General features: G+C 42.2%; 1 protein-coding gene across 1 annotated transcript in view; it reads left to right on the top strand.

Moving 5' to 3' along the window:
* The window catches only part of RAI2 (retinoic acid induced 2), a 144,042-nt gene extending 122,865 nt beyond the window's left edge, over positions 1-21,177 (top strand). The window contains exon 2 of the mRNA XM_069204526.1: positions 19,007-21,177. Coding sequence (XP_069060627.1) covers positions 19,111-20,787 — 1,677 coding nt within the window. The 5' untranslated portion in view covers positions 19,007-19,110 and the 3' untranslated portion in view covers positions 20,788-21,177. The remainder of the gene's footprint in view (positions 1-19,006) is intronic.
* The last annotated feature ends 1,103 nt before the right edge of the window (positions 21,178-22,280 follow it).

Below are 22,280 nucleotides of genomic sequence, written 5' to 3'. Positions count from 1 at the left end.
ATTTAAAAAAACTTTTTTTTCTGTTTCTCTTCATATCCAGTGGTGCAGGATTACAGTCGCCGTATAGTGTTAGCCTTCACTGATGTGAGACTCTCTCCTCCTCCCACCTCCCGTGGCCCAGCCCGCCCCTCCCTACACATGCTGCTGGCTAAGCCAGCAGGTGTAATATAAAACAATAATTAAATATTGTTTTATTTTACAGCTCCTGCCTCTGAGTCAGGAGGGCGACGCTCCTTCGCCATTGCAAAGGAACCGTGCCTGATTGTATGTGGTGCCTGTGAATCTGTTCCTCGCACCTCCTTTGCATTCTGCCACATACCAGTTGTAGAACACACTCTCCGGCCTTACTCGCTACTCCAGAACTCAACACTAAATGATGGCACGACAACAGACACCTCCCCTCACGCTTGCACTGGAATACTGGGTGACCACCCACTCCACCAGTTGGAGGGTGGTTTGAAGCCTCGGCAAGCAGTAGGAAAGCGCTATAGAAATTTTACTGCACAATACAAAGTGTAGGCAGTGAGCTACTTGATGGGGTCCCGCTAAGAAAATTCAGTACATAGCAGAATAACCAGTGGCGTAGCTTAGTTTGGTGCAGAAGGTGCAGTGGCACCTGGACCCGGAGACTTGAGGGGCCCACTGAACCCTGGTTGTTGCTGTATTTCACAGTTCAAACTGTGGCTGGAGGGCATTTCCTTCCTTGCACTAGGGCCAATTACACAGTGGCTACGCCACTGGGAACAGCGCCTACACAAGAAGAGTGCTATATTGTGCTGTACTGCCCAGTGTAGACAGCATATCGTAGGAAATACTCTGCATATTACATATTAGAACAAATCCTCTGTATGTCTTGCGCTGCACTGCGAGATGAAGAAGACAGCCAGCAGATTTGGCCTTTGGTTTCTCTCTAAGAGCAGTGCAAGCTTAGTGGTCCCAGAAGGGGCAGTTGCGCCTGTACCAGAATAGGCCAAGACTTAGAGGAAGTGTGAGCCCAGGAGCCAAAACAAGCATTTTGATCAAGGCTAGTGTGCTCTCTATGTAAGGAGGGATGGGAAGCCACAGATTCATCAATGGAAATAAAAAAACAGCGGAGTTATCAACAGTGAAGACTGAAATCTTAAATGTCCGTTTTTTTAGGTGTCTATTTCCTTGCATCTAAGATAAAAGAATAGTTTTAAAGATTTTTGAAATGGCAAAACTCGTTTCAACCTCATTGCTTTGTCTTGCCCATCCTGAATTTGATGTCTCTTTTACTGTTTACATTTCTAACTTAGTGGTGATTTCATTCTTATAGTCAGTGATTTCTTGGGTGCAAGTATCCACACCGCCTTCTATATATCAATTCACCTGCTGGCATTCTAATGACCACTGGTATTGGTAAGAGTGTTAGTGCCCATGCCCTTGTGGTGAACTATTCCACCCGATAACACAAATATGTAATCACCTGAGACAGTAGTAGAAAAGACACCAAATAACTTGTTTGGAGGAAGAAATGTGGGGCAGTTGTATGGACAAAAGATAGTCCAGTATAAGTTGAGGAAGACTAAGGTCACGCCAAATTATCAGTTGAACCACTGAGTATGTAAATGAGATTCTAGGCATACCCCTCTCTCTATGTGTACTGCAGAATGCAACACATATGGAAAGAGGAAATAACAAGGAGAAATACAGATATTTCTCCTCATTACACATCTGTGGGGTAGGAGTCCCAGTTTGGCGAAAACCCAGGTTACAAGACTTTGTACATCTGGGTTTGTATAAAACCAGTTAGTAAGTGCCTAACAGGATTTTGCATTGGGGCTGCTCCACAAAAGTGACACAATCCCAACGCAAAATCATAGTAAATCTGGGCCAAGACCTTTGATAGAAAGCTAAACTGTGGCATTCACTTTCTTACATCTCCTAATCTTACTCTGTCCTCCGTTCTCCTCCACACTTCTCTTTTTTCTGTTACCTTTCTCCACTCTGAATTTTCTGCCACTTCTCCTGTGTTCATCTGTCACATATTGTGTTCCTTTAACACATTTGCTGCTCTCACCCATCAGTGTCATCCTCCTATTCTCTTCCCTTTCTTCACTGTCACTCCCTTTAAGTCCCCAACCTTTTAACTTGCCATAGTCTTAACTCACCTCACATTGTCCCCTTCTCTTGTAAATGCCTCACTGTTTGCTGCTTATTCCCAGTCTTTCTTTGTCCTGGATCACTCTGACAATAATTACAGCAAGGGGTTGCAGGTGGGGCCCACCAGCACTTATTTTTCCTCACCAGACTTCCATCTAGAGCGAGAGAAGCGCACAACAGGGGAAACAAAGAGGAAGAGAAAAACAGCACAAAGGTGACAACGGTAGGACGCAGGAATGAAAAGAACCTGAAAGAGTGAGATAAAAAGCAGAGAGTACCTGGAGGTGGACGAATGAGGCATGAGGTTGAATTAAGACTAGATAGTCTTGGTATTCGGAAATCCTCACATTTGTCAGCACTGCAGGATTCTGAGCAAAACCTGGGCCGACACTTATTGTTTTACAAATTAAGCACCCCACCGTGACCTCTGTTCGCTGTGCCTACTCCACACTCTTGTCCGCACTCTGTATGCCAAGTCACCTTGCCCAGGCCCCTCACCACGGTGCTGTGCAGCATTGCTTGAAACAGAGACTAGAACAGTGCCATATCTACTAAGATCAAGGCTGCACTGGCCGAGCCGGGCATTTCCCCGGGAGGCTGGAAGGGGTGTTGGTTTGTAGCAGTGCATTAGTTTTAAAAGCACTGCAGAGTTCCTTGTATATCCAACAGTTCCATCCAACTCTGGTGATTAATATACTTACTGGAGGGATCAGGGTTTTATCTAGTGGCAGTTTGACTCTTCTAAGGTAGCACAGAGGGTTAATGTGTCTGCTGCAAAGAACTACTATGCAGATCACAGAACCAGTATTTTATGTGCATACCTTAATGGGATGCTAAATTATTAGTAAAGTCAACCCTAACCACTGTGTTATGTTCTGAATCCTGGGTTTGTTTTGTCAGACCAAGCACTCCTAATAATACCTACCAGTAAGGATGACATTTGAATCCTACAACTTGTAGACCCCTTTGTCAACATTTTCTATACGCTCATTTACACACATAGGATTCATTGTCTGTGTGTGTGATGAATAGTGCTCCAACACACAACCCTAGTAAAACAGGTGCTATAAAACAAATGAAATACATGTGTTGAAAGGGCAATGGAGAGATGAGAGATACTGTTAGAGGGCGATGGTGAGGAATCATTGAAGAACCCCAATAAAGATTGCAGTATCCTGATGCACTGTAAGGTCACCATTTACTAAGCTTTAACACTGGTACAGTTGAATATATATTGAAAAATACGTTGTAGAATGCACAGTTTTTGCCATTTTTCCCAAATTTGCTTGGTGGAGACAATCCCGCAAACCCCAATGTAGTGATCATGCTCGCTCGCCATGCACTCTATGGGGGCTGGTCTGACATTGGCCAGGGCTGCTTTGGGTTCCCAGTCCAGCCCTGACTCAGATATGATGCTGTTGCTCTCTCCCCTAGCACTGTCGCACTAGACTAACACATTCAGTTTTGCCCCACAGTGCAAGGGTGTGTGCGCTTTATGACAACCATGGGTTTTGCACTGGAAGAGTACTATTCCAGTACAAAATACTATGCTTTGCCTGCATATATGTATGTGTAGTACAGCACACATGCAAAGCTCGAAAAGTTTGATAAGAGAAAACGTTTCTCCAACATTACCCCTGCCTGGGGGAGTTGTACGTTTTTTAAGCAAATCCCTATTGTTTCTGTAGCATCAAAAACCATGAGTGCACATGCACCACCCATACTAGTGCTGCAATGTGTGTTACTTTAGGGCTGCTTTCCAGAGCAAAGCACATTTTGCACTGGAAAGTAAATACTAAATTACCGTTGCACCAGATTGCATCACTTTTGTGATGCAAAACTACCACAAAGTGTTAGTAAATCTGGACCATTATATATTGTTTTGTGAAGGAATGCAGTCACAATTTGAGGGGTCTTACATATAATCTCCTGGACTGCAATGTATTTATCCTCTTTTCCTCTCCTTCTCCCAGGAAAGGGGTACGTATTTCAACATTTTGTAGTAGGTAAAAGAAAATAAGTTGCACAAATTTGTAAACTTTCAATTCATAAAACATACATTGCTTGTCAGCGTAGAGACCTGTATCAGGTGAAGCAAAGTAATGTACCAGCAGCAGTAACAGAAGACTACTACTTGTGTGATACAACATCTTAATATATGTAAGGATGGGCAGAGAGGGGAGAGCATCAGTAGTCAGTGTTTCTGCTCAGCAGCAGTGCACGAGAATGTTGTGACCTTCTGTGTCTTCAATGGGGATGCAATCCTTCCTCAGTTGACACAGCCAGTGTGGTACGGCTGTCGCTACACATAATTAGATCATACTTTTGCTGGTCTTATTTTCAGAGTTCTCAGGAAGAGGAACCAAAGGGTCTACTTAATGATTGGTTTAGTATAGGGTGTTGAGGGAAATGCAACTGACTCTTGGAAAGGGGGCAGTGGAGACCTTTTCTGCCATGTGGTGTGAGTCTAAGTGGCACTCCTGTGAACTAGAGGTGGAACCATCAGTAGAATAAGAGGGCTAGCAACACATAATCCATATTCTGATACCCAAATCCGATATAAGAAGTTGAGAATGTACTCAACTATCTGTATTTAATGGCATTTTCCAGTGCCTTTGTCCACCTTCCATGTCTTCAGCACCATAGGTATGCAATCTGCCCCCTCTCAAGAACAAATCGGGCAACAGAAAAGCCAACAGATCTCTTTGTAATACACAAGTTGAAGACCCGTGCCATTGTGCCCAGTGATGCCCATCATGATAAGGGTCACTGCCCACATTCATCATTAATTTCAAGGCCCCCCAGGTTCCAATGTTGTTAGTGCCCAAGTGTTACCTCCTCACTATTCTCCACGCACCAGTAACATTCTGGCTTCCATAGTGTTATGATTGTCTGGGCAGCCTTCCCAACTGAGGTACTGTGTAATCAATTAGGGACAGCAGTCAGTCTCGCCCACCACCACGTAAAACTCATAAAAACGTGCACACCCACCCAACTGACAGCAGACCTCTACAAAACCGAATCAGATTTCAGTCTGTGTTTAAAACGTTTGAAAAAAATACCCCGGACTTCAGTGAGGCACTGCAGTCATACTAGTGTCATAGATTGTGCTGTCACGTGGCAGTAAACACTAACAACAATGACAATAGGCTTTGGGTAATAAAGACAGTAATACTGCAGTGCTCCTAGTCACCTTTTACTGTTTGATATATCTGTCGACTATCTTAAGTGAGTGAATACGGTTATAATAACTATGACAAAAGAGAAAATAGTACGAGTACTCTGTGGTTTCTACATCTCCATACCATTCTGCCTCACTACCTCGCGGGCCCACTGGTACATGACAGCAAGGATTTATATCTCCACGTCCTAAAAAACGGCCTGTCCAAACTTACAAGGATTGGTCCAATATTAGACAACAATGATTCTTCGCTCATCGCTAATACAATGTTAGTATCTAGCCAGTCATAACCTTTCACGCCTCAAATGTCTGTGACATTACCAGTACTGGGTATGTGCACATTATACAGATAGAACTAGCGGCGATTAAACTCACCTTTTCTGGTGATATACTGCCCAGAGGTTTCTTTTATGACACCACACAATTAACTTATTTATTTTATTTTAGGCATCTTCATCTTATTATGATTATTATTATTAAAGTCTTATAATGCACACAACTGCCCAAAAAAGTTTCCCAGTGCAGAGCAAGAAGGAAGGGTGTCCAGGTACATCAAATTAAAAAAGCCAGGTCTTCAGGCCTTTGCGGAAAGCAAGTAGTGACGTGCAGTTTTTCAGCAACTCTGAGCGGTAATTACATAATTTTTGGCCCAAGCATGCAAAGGAGTGCTTGTGGGGCAAGCGGAATCTGGGCACAGTGAACAAGGCTAGATTCAGAGATCTCGGTGATCGAGTGGGCTGATAAGGCACCACGAAATCCTGAATGTAGTGTGATCCTAATCCAACCTTAGCCTTGAACATGTAGCATAAAGCTTTGAATTTGATGCTATTAGAAACCATAAGCCAATGCATCTCGTAAACAAGAAGGGAAACCGAGGCCCTTACAGAAGCCTGGTGGGTGCATTCTGAACTATCTGCAGCCAACAAATTATTGCCTTGTCAGTTCCCAGATACAGTACATTGCCATAATCTAATCTAGATAAGATTATGACCTGAGTCACAGTGCTTTGGGCTGATTAAGGAATCATCCAAATTATCTTTTTCAACCTCTTGAGCATTACAAAACAAGTGGCAGTCACCTGAGCTGCCTGCAGCTCCATAGATAAATTATCATCTAAAAGGAAGCCCAGATTTTTAACCTTAGGGTACGGAGTAGGCACGGCCCCTAGAGATTTCAGACAATGTTGCTGACCCCAAAGAGGAAACTTCTTGCCCAGAATCATGACCTCCGTTTTATCCCCATTTAGCTTGAGCGAGTTTTTATTCATCCATAGGGAGGTTCGGCTCACACACAGGTGAAGATCCGACGGTCCATGATTCTGTGCAGATGCAAAGTAGAGATGATATGCATGCCATATACATATGAAACAAGGGTCAATGCTATATCTCCACTACGTCCACCAAAAGGCGGATGCAGATGTTAAACAACACAGGGCTCAAAACTGAGGGACTCCTAAGGTTTAAGCTTGTGGCTCAGATTTGGCACTTAATGAGCAAAGTTGAAACAATTGATCTTGTAAAAAGGATGTGAGCCAGCCCAGAGCTGAATCTTCAAGGCCTAGTGACATCAGTCTTTCTACCAGGATGGAGTGGGACACAGTATCGAAGACTCCGCTAAGGCGTAATAGGATGAGCATGGCGGTTCCATCCTTATCAAGTCTCTGCCTCAGGAGGGCGGATTCAGTAGTGTCTAGCTGCAAAACCTGACTGCAAAGGGTGAAGAAAATGTTGCGCCTCCACAAACGAAGTGAGCTGAGCATTAACCTATTTCTCCAAAACTTTCTGAGAAAGTGGGTAACAAAGCAATAGGGCAGAAGTTCGACAAATTGGACAGGTCCAGATTAGCTGGCACAAACCCCTCCCACAGGGAGGAATTGAGAAGATCCATTACCACTAGTAAAAGTTTCAGATCCGACAGCCTAAGCCTTCTAGGCAGGAGGGTATCCAATGGGGATCCTGATTTAATGGATTGTAAAATGGCCTGAAAGGTCGCAGTCTCAAAAAGGGACCATGTCCTAAATTTAGATACAGAACCAGGATTGGTTGAAGTGCCGCTATGATCTGATTGTGTAAGATTCAGAGTGTGCTTGTCCACAGCAAGGTCAATCAAATGTACTCCATTCATACAATCTTTTGTCAGCTGGAAATGAATATTTTTCACCTTTGGAGTTTAAAAGAGCTAGCTCCTCGCATTGAGTCTGAGAGAGTGAAGTTGCAGGAGACAAATTACTGGAATACGACCGAAAGTTCACTAACCACCTTGAAAAGTGTCTTACGACAGTTTTGAGCATTTGAGATTATAGCAGAGTAAATGCTCAAGCAAATTTGCAGATACTATGATAATTTTTAACACTACTCTGTAAGTGGCTTTAGCCTCCTTCACATAAGACTTTCTTTCCAGGACCTTACATGGTTTTTTTCTCGTGCCTCAATGTTTCAATAAATCAGGGAGCTGATGGATGGAACCGGCCTGAGCATTTTACTGTGGCTGGTAAAATTACTTCAACAGCATCCATAAGCCAATTATGAATCAGATTCTGGTCCAGGTCGGCCATTTGTTTTAAATCAGGCCTGGTGCTGTAAAGCTGCTCATTCAGGGCTGGAATGTTTAAATGGAACCAATTCCTGGATTTAGTTGTAGGCATAGGTCGTATTGTTAAGGAGTGAACAAGGATTCTCACATTGAATGGCACTGCAAAATGATTTGACCACAGTAACGGAAGGGGAGGGTCAGTAGTCAGATTCCACCGTGGAAAAGATTGGATCCAGGAGATGGCCGGCCACATCAGTGGAAGCAGAATTACACAGAGTCAGATTAAGGACACCAAGATCCTCTGAGAGCAGTATTCTGACTGCACCTTGGGTCTTCCAGGTAGAGAGTAATGTCCCAAGAAAGGTGAAATTAGCAGATTTTAATATGTGAGGAGCTACTAAGAAGGTTCAGCCCTCTTCTGTTGGCCTGTTCAGCTGTCATTTACATCCAGCTTCCGCCCAGCATAGTACGTAGCATGGAGCAGCATGAGACAGTGAATGATATAGAACAGTGGTTCTCATGGACCTCATTTAAAAAAAAGGTTAAAATTTGTAATGAATTCACTGTTGGCAATAAATGCACAAATACATAATAAGACCCACACAGTCCTTATGTCCTAGAAACCGATAAATTTAATGCAGTTTTTCCATATGCGGTTGAACAGTTACTGACAAGATATTAGAGGTCCAGCGATGTGCAGAGCACCCCAAGTGCGAGAGAGAAATATCAAGCAAGGAGTAACATATAGCAGTGACGAGTTTACAATTGTGCGTTCCAAAAATAAGAAATAGTACAGTTCATTTAATGTTGCAGGCAGACATATGCCTGTTGCTGGACAACACCGTGACTGTCATCAAGTTTGTTTGTTGTACCGCCAACGGCATTTCAACCATGTTCAGAGATGCAAGGGTCTGGTCAGGACAAGGGGATATGAAGAATCTTCTAGGGCCCGTGAACACTGAGGTGACAGGTGTCTCAGGGCAATGTCCAAAAGGATGGAACAGAATATCTCAGTGCGAATAGCTGGTGGAAGCAGCGAGAACTGCACTTCTCGCGTACCCAGTATTGTTCCACGCACCTTGACTGCAGTCCTGGGCATATTTGTGCACAAAGAGACAGTGACAGTTCATTGTTACTGCATGGTGTTGTAGGCAAAAGTAGAGCTTATACGTACACCTGTCTAAGTTCATCAAGAGATATAGACAGTAGTAAGTGCTCCCCCTACATAACGTCTTTACTTTTTCATGCAGCGTGTCAATAACATTGAGACTCCCACTGGAATGTCATGTCAACCTTAAATCTCTTGATGTATGCAGGTATTTTCCTCATTTAAAAAAAATATTTGTTATCCATTACTGTCGAGAGCAGCATCAACAAGTCAAGGCAACTTCTGCCAACAAATATCCCCTCTTAATTTTTGTCTATCAATTGCTTTTACATAAATTCACGTGATCACGCACATTACACATAGGATCCAATGCTATAGCTGTGAGAAAATATATAGAATTATAGATAGGTAACAGTGAATCATTTTATTACTATTTCTCCAATTATATAATCTTGTATTTCGCGGATGTTTTTAGGAACTCAACTATTACACACAAGCAGAGAAGCAATAGGGAAGCCATACATACCATGGCCTCTTGTCTCTGCCCCAAATGTGAAAAATAGAAACAGCCCCCTGCCATTCATCCCCAACTACTTTGTGCCCCTGACCCCCTCCTAAAACTGTGCTCTCTGCTCTGCGCCGAGTAGAGAGCCAGTGCTGCACCAACATGCTCCCCAAAAGCCTTGTAGGAGGAGCTTTGAATTCCCTTATCACGTGGCAACAATAGTAAACACACTTTGATTCCTGCTGTTGCTACATCATAGCAATGAATATCCAGATTTAGCATCTGGTACTCGGGCTAAGAGCAATTGGTGAGAGCTACGCATAACTAAGCAATTCAGCCCGAAAGAAACCTGGCTTGTCTCTTCCAGTGTTCTCATCGCTAGTAGAAAGATTGGGAATTATTTGGTTAAATAACAGAACACAGCAGGACAAGATGGTGTGGTTAGGAAAAAGGTTAGGGTGTCGTTGAATGCAGAAGTCGAGATGAAGGGTTTATCTCTTTTCACAAGCTGACTTCACGATACAGCCTGTTTCTGGAACTGAAATCCCTGCATAAAACATGGACATTCTTAACTCTGACCTTGCACAGTTACAACAAACTGAAAGTTCTATTCATGCAAGCTGGTACCTATACACACGATTTTACTTCCTTTCACAAATATCGCCATTGACCCCATTTCTCTGTGCTAAAAGCTAACCTTAGTGCACTGTTTCTTACGTGTAAACGATCAGATGGATCAAACTTTTGTTGGTGCTGGGCTCTGGAAGCAGCCAGCTCAGTCAGACTCCACGAGTGCTATGTTTGGGATCCCTCATTTAGGTCTCCCTCACATGCTCCCTCGAACTCTATTGAAATTTGGAAAACATCTAAATCGTTGAAATGAGACTTCTGAAAACATCATTAGTTTTTTGTTTTTTTTTAATTTTGTTAATGCTCCAACAAATTTATTGAGCTTTAGAAAGAAATTCTTGCACATGCTAGCCCTGCTTTCTGTGGGAAAATGTACCTGCTCCTCACCGCCGGCAATATTTTCCAAAGATCTGTTGTAACAAAGAATAAATGAATGAGGAAATATCACAAAAAGAACCACCGTGAAGAATCCACAGATCAGAAAACTTTAACCACCCATGCAGAACCCTGAATTTAAGTCTTATCCCTAATCCCGGTCCTGTCCCAACCCAAAGCTTAAACTAAAAATCAATGCCTTAATCTGACCTATTCTATCACCTTAGCAATTCCTACCTCTTTATTTTTGTGATGTATTACTTTTTTACTCAACGAAATAAACTCCACAATTCAGTACTATTTTTTTCATTATAGTAACTGTAAAAATAACATTCCGTTTTTCACAGTGATATCTCACACTATTTCTCCAGTTAAAGGATCTCTTGTTTTCGTACCTTACTGGCTCCATCCACATTGTACTTCTAGTTGACATTGCTTGATAGGAACTGGGACGAGGGTGTGAAGTAGGGAGAAGTGCAGATCTTTAGTCTTAGTTTATTTTCATTTGAATGATGGACCATACATTATTGTTGTAATGACCACAACAATTTCAGCATGACTGGTGTGTGGCCGAGACTTATGTTTTATTTATTTCTTGATATAAGGAACATTTGTTTGAAAAAAATAATTTCTTGTTCCAACATATTGTTAGTTGAAGAATCAATGCACCGAATAGAGTAAGCCACTGACCTGTTAATTCTTCTGGCCGCAGTACCAAGGTTAGGAAATATTTTTCACTGTAATATTAATGCACGCATTTGTAAGTTTCCGCTAGACAGCGCCGCGCTGTCTTGAAGAGACATGTTGTTTACAATTCAGTGTGCTTCAGCCCACCCACAGGCTTACCATTTGTTTGCTCCTTTGTTCTTGTATCCTGCGTTCCCGTTTCTCAATAGCATGAATTGTGCCATGCCTCTTCTTGTGTTCATTGGTCAGTATCCCCCCTCCCCCTTCTTCCCCCGTAGAATGGACCAATTACTTTTATCCATCCACTGCTCCTGTTTTAGGAGCTATTTTTTACTTTGTCTTTCAGCACTCCTCAAGTGCTCGTGTTTTCACTTGCTGTCTCCTCCCACCACACACCCGCATGGTATTTGTTAAACTGATATCAAGGAACTAGAGTTCAGGTAGTATTGCAAATCCATTAAAATGTATGCTTGTTCTGTAGTGCTATTACACAAGTCAAAAAGCTAAACAACTCAGTTGATTAAATATAATTCAAATGCAGTGCACAATTTATTTTATTTCCTGCCACCTAGCCCTTTACTCTATACCCCTCTAATATGAGGAGGCTCTTGGAAGAAAACTGACCTCTGTTTGTGGAACAAGGCTGCTTGTCCACAAAACATGCTTACTTCCATCAGACGCAATTCCAGGTTGAACCCTATCTAATTTTTGCCTCTGGGGCACTACAAATCGTAGCAAAACTGGATTTTTTAAAAAAAATTAAGCATATAATGTTTTGTAATTTCGTATATTGTTCTGGTACAACACCAAAGCAGCCTGGATTCCACCTTAAACTGCTAGAAATAGGAGGTTACTAAAAAAAGGGATGTGATTGTCTCACAGAGAACAATCTCCATGTCAGGCAACAGCTAAAAAAGCATTCGTTTGCTCTGGAATCTGTTGATGCCGCCACTGACAGTCTTCCACAACCCAGGAGCTGATGGTCGTCTTGCTCAGAAAACGAGGATGCAGATGGTGTGCAACTGTCAACCATAGAGCTCGGTTCTGGGTCTCATTAACTGTCACAGGACGCCCTTGGTGTGCATACATGATTGTAACGTGTGTTGTGGCAAAAAACAGACACTACGTGGAACAAGAGTCAGCACCGCACGCTGTCCAGAGCCTTGCTGTTCCGTCCCAACAATGACTGTTTCATACATCATGTGACACTGTCAACTAACAAGTTATCTTGAAATGTAGCAAATGATTAATCAATTGTGGTATGTGCAGCCAGAGTAAATACTTGCATTCCTGGCTGAACTACCGACGAGATCAGTATGTTGAAGGCTGATTCCTTAAACTGCAGGGATCAGTGTTGACCCACGAATGCAGTACAGCCCCTCCCCATACCCGCACATATTGCCAACATTAGCGCAACGTCTCCATTTCATTATATTGTCAACATTAGCACAACTTGCCCATTTAATTTAGCTGCTAGAAAGAAGTAAACAAAAAAAACACTAATTCCCCCCCCCACCTTAGGAAATCCGAAGTGATATATGTTGTTGTGAAGCAATAGTGGTGTATTTGAAATGTTTATTAAACAGGTAAGCACTAGGCCTGGACGAAATCAAAATTACACTGGTGTTCTGATGGGAATCTCGAGTTACGCAAAAATCCTGAAATTATGACATTACGCTACTTTGCGTAATTACATGCTACTTATTGTAAAAACTTCCCAAGAACTGCGCAGTATGCAGTAAGAATTTACCACGAACGCACAGGCACAAGAGAAAGCAAAGCCAGTTGTTCGCAGTGCTCGCCTTCAAATTCAGCCTTGTGCCACAAATTGTTATGAGGATGCATTTCACGCTAAAATACAGCCATAATTTTGCATACTTATGCGAAAGCAAATTACACAAAATTTGCATGGCCTTAGTAAGCACAATTCATCAACGAGCTAGGCTCAGCTGACATTGCTGGGTTGAAACTACCCAGAAAGAAGGAATTCTGAAGAGGTCCTAACATGAGGTATGGCAGTTTCAGCCAGCATAAAGACCATTATACAACAGTCCTTGGGATTTCAGCCTCTGCGATAAAATGACATATGCTTGTTTTGTACAGTAAACAACTGCTCCGCATGGCATAATGAATGTTGTTTAACTTTGAGGGGAGCATTCATCTGAAGTAAAAAAAAAAAAAAAAGAAAAAAAATCTTGACTGCACCCCCGTCCGGCACGAGTCACCTTTTTACTAAAAGGTATACATGAGTATTGGTTTAAGTGAGCCCCGAGAAGAAGTTTCACCCCGAAATGCACTGGGGCTTTAAAGTATCACTAGGAAAACATCTACTTGCAACATGGTAAACTAATAAATGGATGAATATTAAACGATTGTATACAAGACCATAGTTACACAAATAAACTACCTGTGGATATTGTAAACAACGTGAGCTTCATACCCGTGCAGTGGGAGACACAGACCATTGTTTGAGGTATTTCGTAAGAAGAAATACTAAGTAAAGTCGTGCCTCTAGGATTTGGCCCCTTGTCCGAAGGGGCGGCCTGCTGTCCTCAGTAGGCTCTGCTTGCTCTATGAGGTGCAAACAGGTCTGTGGATGTACAGGATACGGGTACGAATCCACCATTGACGTACACACCCTTAGTGCGACAGAGAATACTGGCACTGCACACCATATGCTGTGTCAAGATAGACAAGGTACATGTGACGGTCTGCCATGTCATAGTGTGCGTTGTCAGTGCGTAATGTTACTGTGGCTAGTACCTGGGCGGGGTTGTAAGTGTCTTCTGCGTGAGGGTGTGCAGTGTGCGGGTCTGCAGTATTAGGGTACACTTTTTGTACAGACTTCCTCATCGCAGTGGATAATGACAGGCTGCAATGCAAGTATCGTAGGTGGTACCACAGGCAGCTCCCTTCATTGGCCTTTGGTGAAAGACCCCTGGCACAGTTTCATATATTTATATTTTGATCAGTGTGAGTCTGCTAATAGCATCGCCCCACATTGATGGTTTTCCCACATTTTCGTAAATTCTCCCCACGGATTGTTAGGAGTACATATGTGGCAGTAAAGAGCTAAAGCTAACAATTTAATTTCTTGCAGGCAGAGCCAAGAAAAGCGAAAACACTTCCAATAATTGAGCAAGGTGAACGAAAAGGATAAAAAAAAAACTGCCTGCTAAGGCCTAAGATTATTTTTTGTTTTTTAACTCTCTTGGCTTCGTTCAGAGCTGGCAACAAAAGTTAAAAGCTCCCCACCTCTGATTTAGGAGAACAGATTAGCAAAATGCACATCCAGTAATCTCACAATAATTTTAGGCGATGAAACCCAGGCCTGTGTGAAAGGAGTGGCAGATTTAAAGAGCTCTTTTCCTTTGCCATGGCAACCTTGCTAAATGTGGGCACGTTTCCATAGAGATTGCTATCGCCAGTCACAGTGTTTATTACTTCACGAGCTGCACGGTTTCCTTTCTGTTCAGTAGGTTCCAAGGGTACGTTTTTGCAGCGTTGGCTACAAGTTTTCGGATAGAAAGGGCAGCATTCAGGCAGAGTGCATCACCGTTGGCGTAAATGGTATTTAGAAAATAAACAATGCCAGTTTGACCTTAGGCGCCCGGCAGCACAGATTTATTATGAAAGAAATATCAATATGCAAAACTGAAATTCAAAGCACGTGGAAGGTGGCCTGGTTAATATTCTCCAGATGGAAAAAGCAGACCATCTTCAAGGGTAAACTGCTGTCAGGAGGACAACACACATTTGCTAGATATTTGTTGCCAAAAAAGCCTTGTTACTAATAATAGAATTTGAAATGTAAAAATGTTCATTCTGGCCTGCTGGGTTCCAGTATTCCAGTAATTGTCATATTCCTTTATATAGTCACAGAATACTTCTGTGACTTGCAATATCCTGATGATGTGCAGCAGAGGTGACTTTATCCCATATATTTTGAGCAACAGCTTCACAAGTGGGGGGTGCAGCCACACAGTTATTAAGCTTGTCTTCATTTCTTAAAGGGGCCATCAGGTTAATGATGTCACCGTAGGCCTCATAACCCACATAGTTATCAAACAAAGGAATATTATGGAATGCTGACTGTTAGGTCATTGTTACCGTTGTAAATTGTTCTTTCCTGTTTTTTCTTTAAACTGGATACGTTTAAGTGCATTTGGAAATATACTTGGCAGTCAGATCATGTCACATTTTGCTAGCAAAGAGTTCAGTTTTCATCAATATCCATATGTTGTTGCCTATCACAATCCATTACACTTTTTTTTTTTTTTTTTTTTTTTAGAAAGAAACGTTTGCTTCTCTGGCCCATTTTGACATAGGTCAAAAGTGGCTGTAGCCGGGAAAACTTTTGAGGACATCCCGAAAAAACATACAATGAATCTAGAGAGAAACCTTACCGTAGTTCTTGTCCAGAAAATGTGACCTGGAACCAGTCATTTCAGACTAACAATGGACTTCCCTGTTTTAAACACAAAACAGGCAGTCACTGTAGGAAATAAAAAAATAGACTAACGGACCATCGAATCGCATTATGTTGTAGCCAGTAGACATTTTTGATTTTGTGGCCTTTCTAGCTGTTACAAAGCATACGAGCTGATTGTTTCAGTGTGGGGCAGTGGGTAAGATATTTCATGTCTCACCGTTTACCACTTGTCAGCAAATGAGGCTATCAAATTATGCAACCCCTCCCCCCCCCCCCCCGATCAAACTCCTTGCCTCAGTCACAACCCAGTATTGTACCACAACTGTTGACAGATACTCAATTAGCATTTACTATTTGCATGGCATGGATAAGCTTTCCATCTTTAATTAATGACATATTAGAATTTTAGCTCAAGCACCCTCCTATAAAAAAAAAAAAAGCATCCCTTGGCAGGGTAGACATGGCATTTCCAGAAACAAATGTGCTAATTAGAGAATGCCACGCTTTGAAATGTAAAGAGAGAAAATTGTAGATGTATTGTAGACAATATCCAAAAGGCCAGTAATAAAACTGATGAGGTAAGGCCAGAGACGTTTCAAGTCAAGTGCACACTATCACCATTCTAGCTCATTCCCAAAGACGACATCATACCTCCAACATTGTTTCCATCATGGGAAAAATTATATCCGTTACCGTTTTCTGGATACCTCTTCAATTTTTGCTGGTGATGGAATCTGGTATCCTTATTCCACCGGAGATGAACGACACTGTGAAAGTGTCATGTGAGGACCATCACAATAAGAAAGACTCCTATCTTGAAATTGATAAAGCTAGGCAATCTATGGGCCTGTTTGAGATTTTGGCAGATGGGTTACTCTGTCACAAGGGTGAAGGATAGCCCATCAGCCGGACTATAAATTCCAGTATTACCTATAGAATTAATATTTCGGTGGTCGGGATATGCGCCACCGTTGTGATGGAGTAACCTGTCCTCTGAAATCTAAATCAGGCCCTATGTTCAGCAGGACTTCTGTGAATTGATTTTTAGGGAGCATGGGATACATGATGTCGTAAAACTAGTGAAATCCCCAAAGAAAGTACGTTATAAGACACTGAGGTGTTTTTTTTATAAAGAGATCAGATATGTATCAGAGATATGCCATACCTCATATTCAAATCTGTACCCCCTTATCTGAATTGATAACGGAATCCGGCACACGGCTTGATCAGGGTGGAGTCAGAAATTGGGAGCGGGCCAGATTTGGTAAAGTTGGGGATTTTTTAGCTGGTGATAAATGGAAAAGCCCGTCGGGAATTGGGGCAGCTGTGCAAGAGGATTTTTTGCTTACGGGGTCCAACAGACCAGTACTCGAGATCCTCTCTGGCCTCAATAGTGGTCAGATGTGGGATCGCTAAAATATAGTCAAAGATATGGTAGATCCCACGGGCGATAGACGAGCAGGTGAATAGAAAAGGCTGCTCATTGAATTAAAGGGCGCAGATCTCAGTCTAAAAGTAAATAGAAAATGGGAGGAATGTGAAGGGCTAGAACTAACAAAAGAAATTTGGGAGAAAATCAACTGGCTCAATTTCAATGTATTGAGAGGAGCCAATTGGCGCAGAATGGTCTATTTTAGTAAATGGTTGCTTTACTGCACTCCGCAATTCTTAGCTCAGATTAATCCTAATTTGCCCTGTCACTGCTCTTGATGTCACATGGGGGTTACAGCAAATTGAACACATGTTATAGGTAGGTGCGCTCTTATTCAAGAACTCTGGGGCAAGGTATTTAGGTACCTACAATTAGCTTTACAGATAAAAATAGTATCCACTATCTGGCTGTTAGTTCTGGGTTATGAACCTGGGGGAAAGCTTGCTCCCAGATTTATAAAGCTATTATACATTGTTACGGCAGTAGTTTGAACCCTCCTACTACAAAACTGGAGCACTTTGTATGTCCCTACCCTTGACCCGAATGGATAGCCAAAATGAAACAAGTAAGGGAGCAAGAGCGGTTGTATGTGCTTTGATGTGGCGGGATTAAGAGATTCTTTAAAATTTGGGGGAAGTTTATGAAGAAACCAGAGGACAATGAAACGGCTCATAGGGCTGGTGGGCATGCCCATGTTTTCAGTGTTAAGTGAAGCTAGGAGGTAATGAGATATGATATTATGCCATTTCTATTACCACATTTCTATGTGGTTATTAACATGGAGTGATATTGTGCAATTGATCTGTTTAATAGATAATAATTTCGTGCATATGAATGCTGTATTTTGGTGTTGGATCTCAATAAAAAAAACGGAAAAGAAACCTGAGAACGACAAACAGAGGGAATGGGCAGAGAGATTTAAAGAACTGATCTCAGTGAAAGGGTGGAACGGGAAAGGAGCTGGGAGCAGGAACAGATCAATCTTAAGGTACTTCGATGCTGTAGGTGCAGTAGATATCCTACCTCTGTTTTGTTTGCATCCACAAAGCATACACTCTGCACTTACGACTGTAATGGGTAACCATGTAGGACTGATTAACAACACATGCTTTTTGTATGGTGTGGATGAAAATCTAATAAAAAGCATCTGTATTGAATCCGAATCAGTGAGCCACACTTGAGTTTACCACAGTGAATTCAGAGGTAAATAATTTTGTGGTGTGCAATATAAAGCTAATTAATATTGTTCATTGTTATGTGGCATATGAGTGTGGTTCTTTTTTGTAGGGCAGGATTTCTTTTTTTTAAGAGAATCACTTATGCTTCCAATTATTTCAGTAAAGGAGAAACACACAAAAAGGTAAAGCCATCTGGCCTGTACCACAGAGCATGGCTAAGGAGGGAAGCCCGGTATTTCCCCCAGTTTGTCCGTTCCACCGATTAGTATTTGGACATTTTACTATATCTCCTACTGCATTTACTTTTACACAAATGGACAATGTTTTGTGCATTCCCATCTTTCTACAACAAAATAAGTGTTCGTTATTTAAAATTAAGGCGAAGGCATCATGCTCTGGCAGCTTACTTGTTCTTGTTATTCACTGCTTATTTCCATTCTGCATCCACACTTTTAAATAAAGATTGAAAAAGAGGGAATAACCCATTGTTGGGACCAAGGGTCACGTGATGTCACTTCCTTTGATGTGATCTCAGTGAGTTAAAAGTGCATGCAGGGTTACCTCTGATTTTGGAAAATTGCACAGTTGAAACGGGCTGTCTAAAATGTGATCGACTTAAATGGATGTGGCCCATATCTTGATTTATGACGCAACTTTAATTAAATATTTACATGTAAAAGATCAGAAGCTCGGCAACAATGACTAACGGGATAATTATCTTAAAATAAATTAGTATTGTTCTTACTTTTGAGATCACCCTGTTTACCTTCAATGTGTATTTAGTACCGTACCATTAAACAAGACTTTTGTTTTTGTTTATAGGTCAAGTTATGTGGCTGTGGATCCCCTTGCCAGACCTGTGACGTCGCGGACACTTTGGCAACAATGTAAGCTGTATTTCCACAAAGTCACAAAGTTCCTGGAAAATGGAGGAAATTTACAAGGACTCACAGAACCTACCGATGGACGTGCCCAGCCCGTCACCAGCAATAGCCAACAACAAGCTGGAAAATGGAGTTACACAGTTAATAACTGCTGAAACATGGAACATCAACTCCACAGGGTTGATGAAGAAAGCACTCCCACCTTTAGTGACCGTGCCAGCTGCATCGATTTTAACTCCGCCTGCTGATACCCAAAGTGGAGTTGCCCTAAAAGTAGCTGCAACTGTGCTCCAGCCAATTTGTTTAGGAGATAGCCCAGTAGTTCTTCCCATACACTTACAAGTCGGGGGTAGCACAGCATCTCAGATAAACTCTAGTAGCACTCCCTATGTAATGACTACTCAGGGTCCCGTGCCACTACCACTTCTGTTGGAGCAGCATGTTTTTCAGCACCTAAATACTCCTTTGGTTTTGCCGCAAGGTACTCCGTGCATCGCAAACCCCATTCAGAGCCACCTTTACTCCAGTTCTTCCCCACCTGTTGGCCAGTCCCAGATGCTAGACCAAAAGCCTTCAACTCAAACGCAAGAATCAGTGTTACCACAACTGTTCCAAACACCGGGATTTGCGACCGTCCTCCAGGATTTGTTTCCATCTCAGAATTCTATTGGTTCATCACCTTGTCAAGCATCCCCAGACTATTTACCTGGTAATCTTCATGGCTTGCCACCGCAGGCCTTCAGCTCGCCCCTGTCACCACTGGTTCCCCCAGCAACTCTCCTGGTCCCATATCCTGTTATTGTTCCCCTCCCAGTTCCACTACCTATCCCCATCCCTATCCCAATTCCTGTTCCACACAACATGGAATCTAAACTGGGTACTGACCAGGTGAGAACAGGCACCAACAACCTGTACCATTGCAAAAGCACTCAGACTAGCCTGGAAAAAGAGGAATTCAAGCCGTTCGACTCCACACACAAGAGTGAGTTTACTCAGTTCAGCCGCCATACTGTCATTAAAATGGGGAACGAAAATGAGGTGCTGGATCTTTCAATGAAGACCTTGCCGTTGATAAAGAGAAAAATTGAAATGAGTCCCCCACCCTACCACGAGGATGGAGTTCTAGACCTGTCAGTCCCGTCATTCATAAAAAACGACACCACAAGCGCCCATTCAGAAATGGCCACGGCCTGCGGTTTCGTGAAGGACCGAGAGGGCCTTCCACTAGAAAAGAAGTCTAGCGCCACTTCCCCTTTCGACCCACCTGTTAAGCCCCTTGAAATCCCAGTACAAGTAGACAGTAGAATGCTGAGCAGCAACCATTCGGATTTACTCCGGCAGCAAAAGTGGGTTTTAGATCAGAGTAACAGGGCGGTCGGTGACCTTAAGCCTGGGGGCAATGGCGAGGCCGTGACCTCTTCGCAGACGACCAAAGTCATAGTATCCGTCAAAGACGCCGTGCCTGCCATTTTCTGCGGCAAAATGAAAGGCCTCTCTGGGGTATCCACCAAAAACTTCTCCTTCAAACGGGACATGCCCCAGGATCCAGGACTCCATGGCTATGATGGGAAGAACCAACCGGAGCCCAGGGAAAGCACAGACTCGCTTAGAAAACCTATCAAAAATAGGAACGTAAAGTTAAAGAAAATAGGTTCGCAGGAAATACATATTCTTCCAATCAAAAAGCAACGATTAGCTGCCTTTTTTCCAAGAAAATAAATTGTGTTGTCTCTTTTTTTCTAAAATGTAAGATAAACATGTTGGCAAAGATGCACTTGATTATACGTTTAAAACTTTAAATATCTTTGTAAGTTATTTGGGTGGGTCTGGGGGGCTACGAAGGATGCCAAGGGGGACAGATGACAGTGCAATAATACTTGTATCAGATCACAGTCAGACAAACAAAAATCTATTTTCAATTTTAAATTTGGACTTTCAGTGAAGCAGTTCGGATAAGCAGACACTATAATAAGCTAACTGCTTAGGTCTTCGATCAGATGAGAGATTGAAGCCGTTTCCACTGCCACGGAGTGCTGTGATGCTGTAAGTCCTCGTTGTGGGTAGATTGCTTATTTAAAAAAATGAAATAAATGTTTGTACGTGCTAATTCTCTGTGGCATTATGGCATTGTTTCTTTTTAAGAGGACTTAGAGGAAATTATTCCACTTAGAGTGTATAGAAAATAATAAATTTACCACAAACTGTGATGGATCTGATTGACAAAGGATTTATGTAGGTGCGATCTAGTAACGATAAAATAAAGTTTTTTTTTTTTTTTTACCCACATCTGCATCAAGAACAATCACTAACCGGCAGTCTACAATGTTTCTTTGTTTGAGGTCTGCTGGGGTTTGAGATATACTGTGAAAACAGTCACCAGATTGTTCTTTTGAAGGAGTAGCAGTTTACATGTGCGTAGTTCACAATTGATTCCCAAACCGTAAAAGAGGTGAAAATACATGGGAACTGTGGCTGTATAGCCTATTCATTTATTCTTGAACTACGTAGATAATAGACAAACTACATTTTGTAGTACTTTTAGTAGTAATACAGTAGTAGTCTTAACATTCTACAAAATGCTATTCACAAACGCGCGTGCAGGTCTCCATCTCTGCCGCTCCTATCTTTTATATGCAGAAATCTCCGTCGCAACTACAGAGATCTCCGTGCACAGAGGTATGTGTTTAAGTAGCAAGCATAGCAGGAAAATAAGGATATTTATGAATAAAGGGGGGGGAGACTAAGCAGGGGTTAATGGAGCCATAGGGAGGGGTTTAGAGTGGGACATGCACTCGCCCACAAAAATGTAAGCCCCTTCCTATTCACAAACTGCACATACATAGTTACTGCAGCCAGAAAGGCCCCAAAACAACATGAGGACATGAAAGTCTACAATTTTGAGTAACTTTACCCTCATAAATAAATGGTGAACAGCCAAGAGTAGTAGAGAGTAACATATCTCTGAATATGCCTCCATGCCACTTTGGGATATTATGATTGATCAACGAAATTCTATGAAGATTTGGTGAACAATAACCGAATCGCAATTTAATAATGGTTCACAAATAGCTGTAGATGCATTCACAACACTTTTCCATCCCTACATTATACATGAATGATCTCAGTGTTTGGCTCCAAAGAATTAACCTAAGGTAGACCAAGATTATACATTTTAGTGTTGAGGCGAACGGTGGTCTCTGACACGCACTTCC

Source organism: Pleurodeles waltl, chromosome 8 (assembly GCF_031143425.1).
Source record: "Pleurodeles waltl isolate 20211129_DDA chromosome 8, aPleWal1.hap1.20221129, whole genome shotgun sequence".
In the NCBI taxonomy this organism is placed as follows: Eukaryota; Metazoa; Chordata; class Amphibia; order Caudata; family Salamandridae; genus Pleurodeles; species Pleurodeles waltl.
Note: the sequence above shows the minus strand (reverse complement) of the source record. Positions and strands in the feature narration are given on the sequence as shown.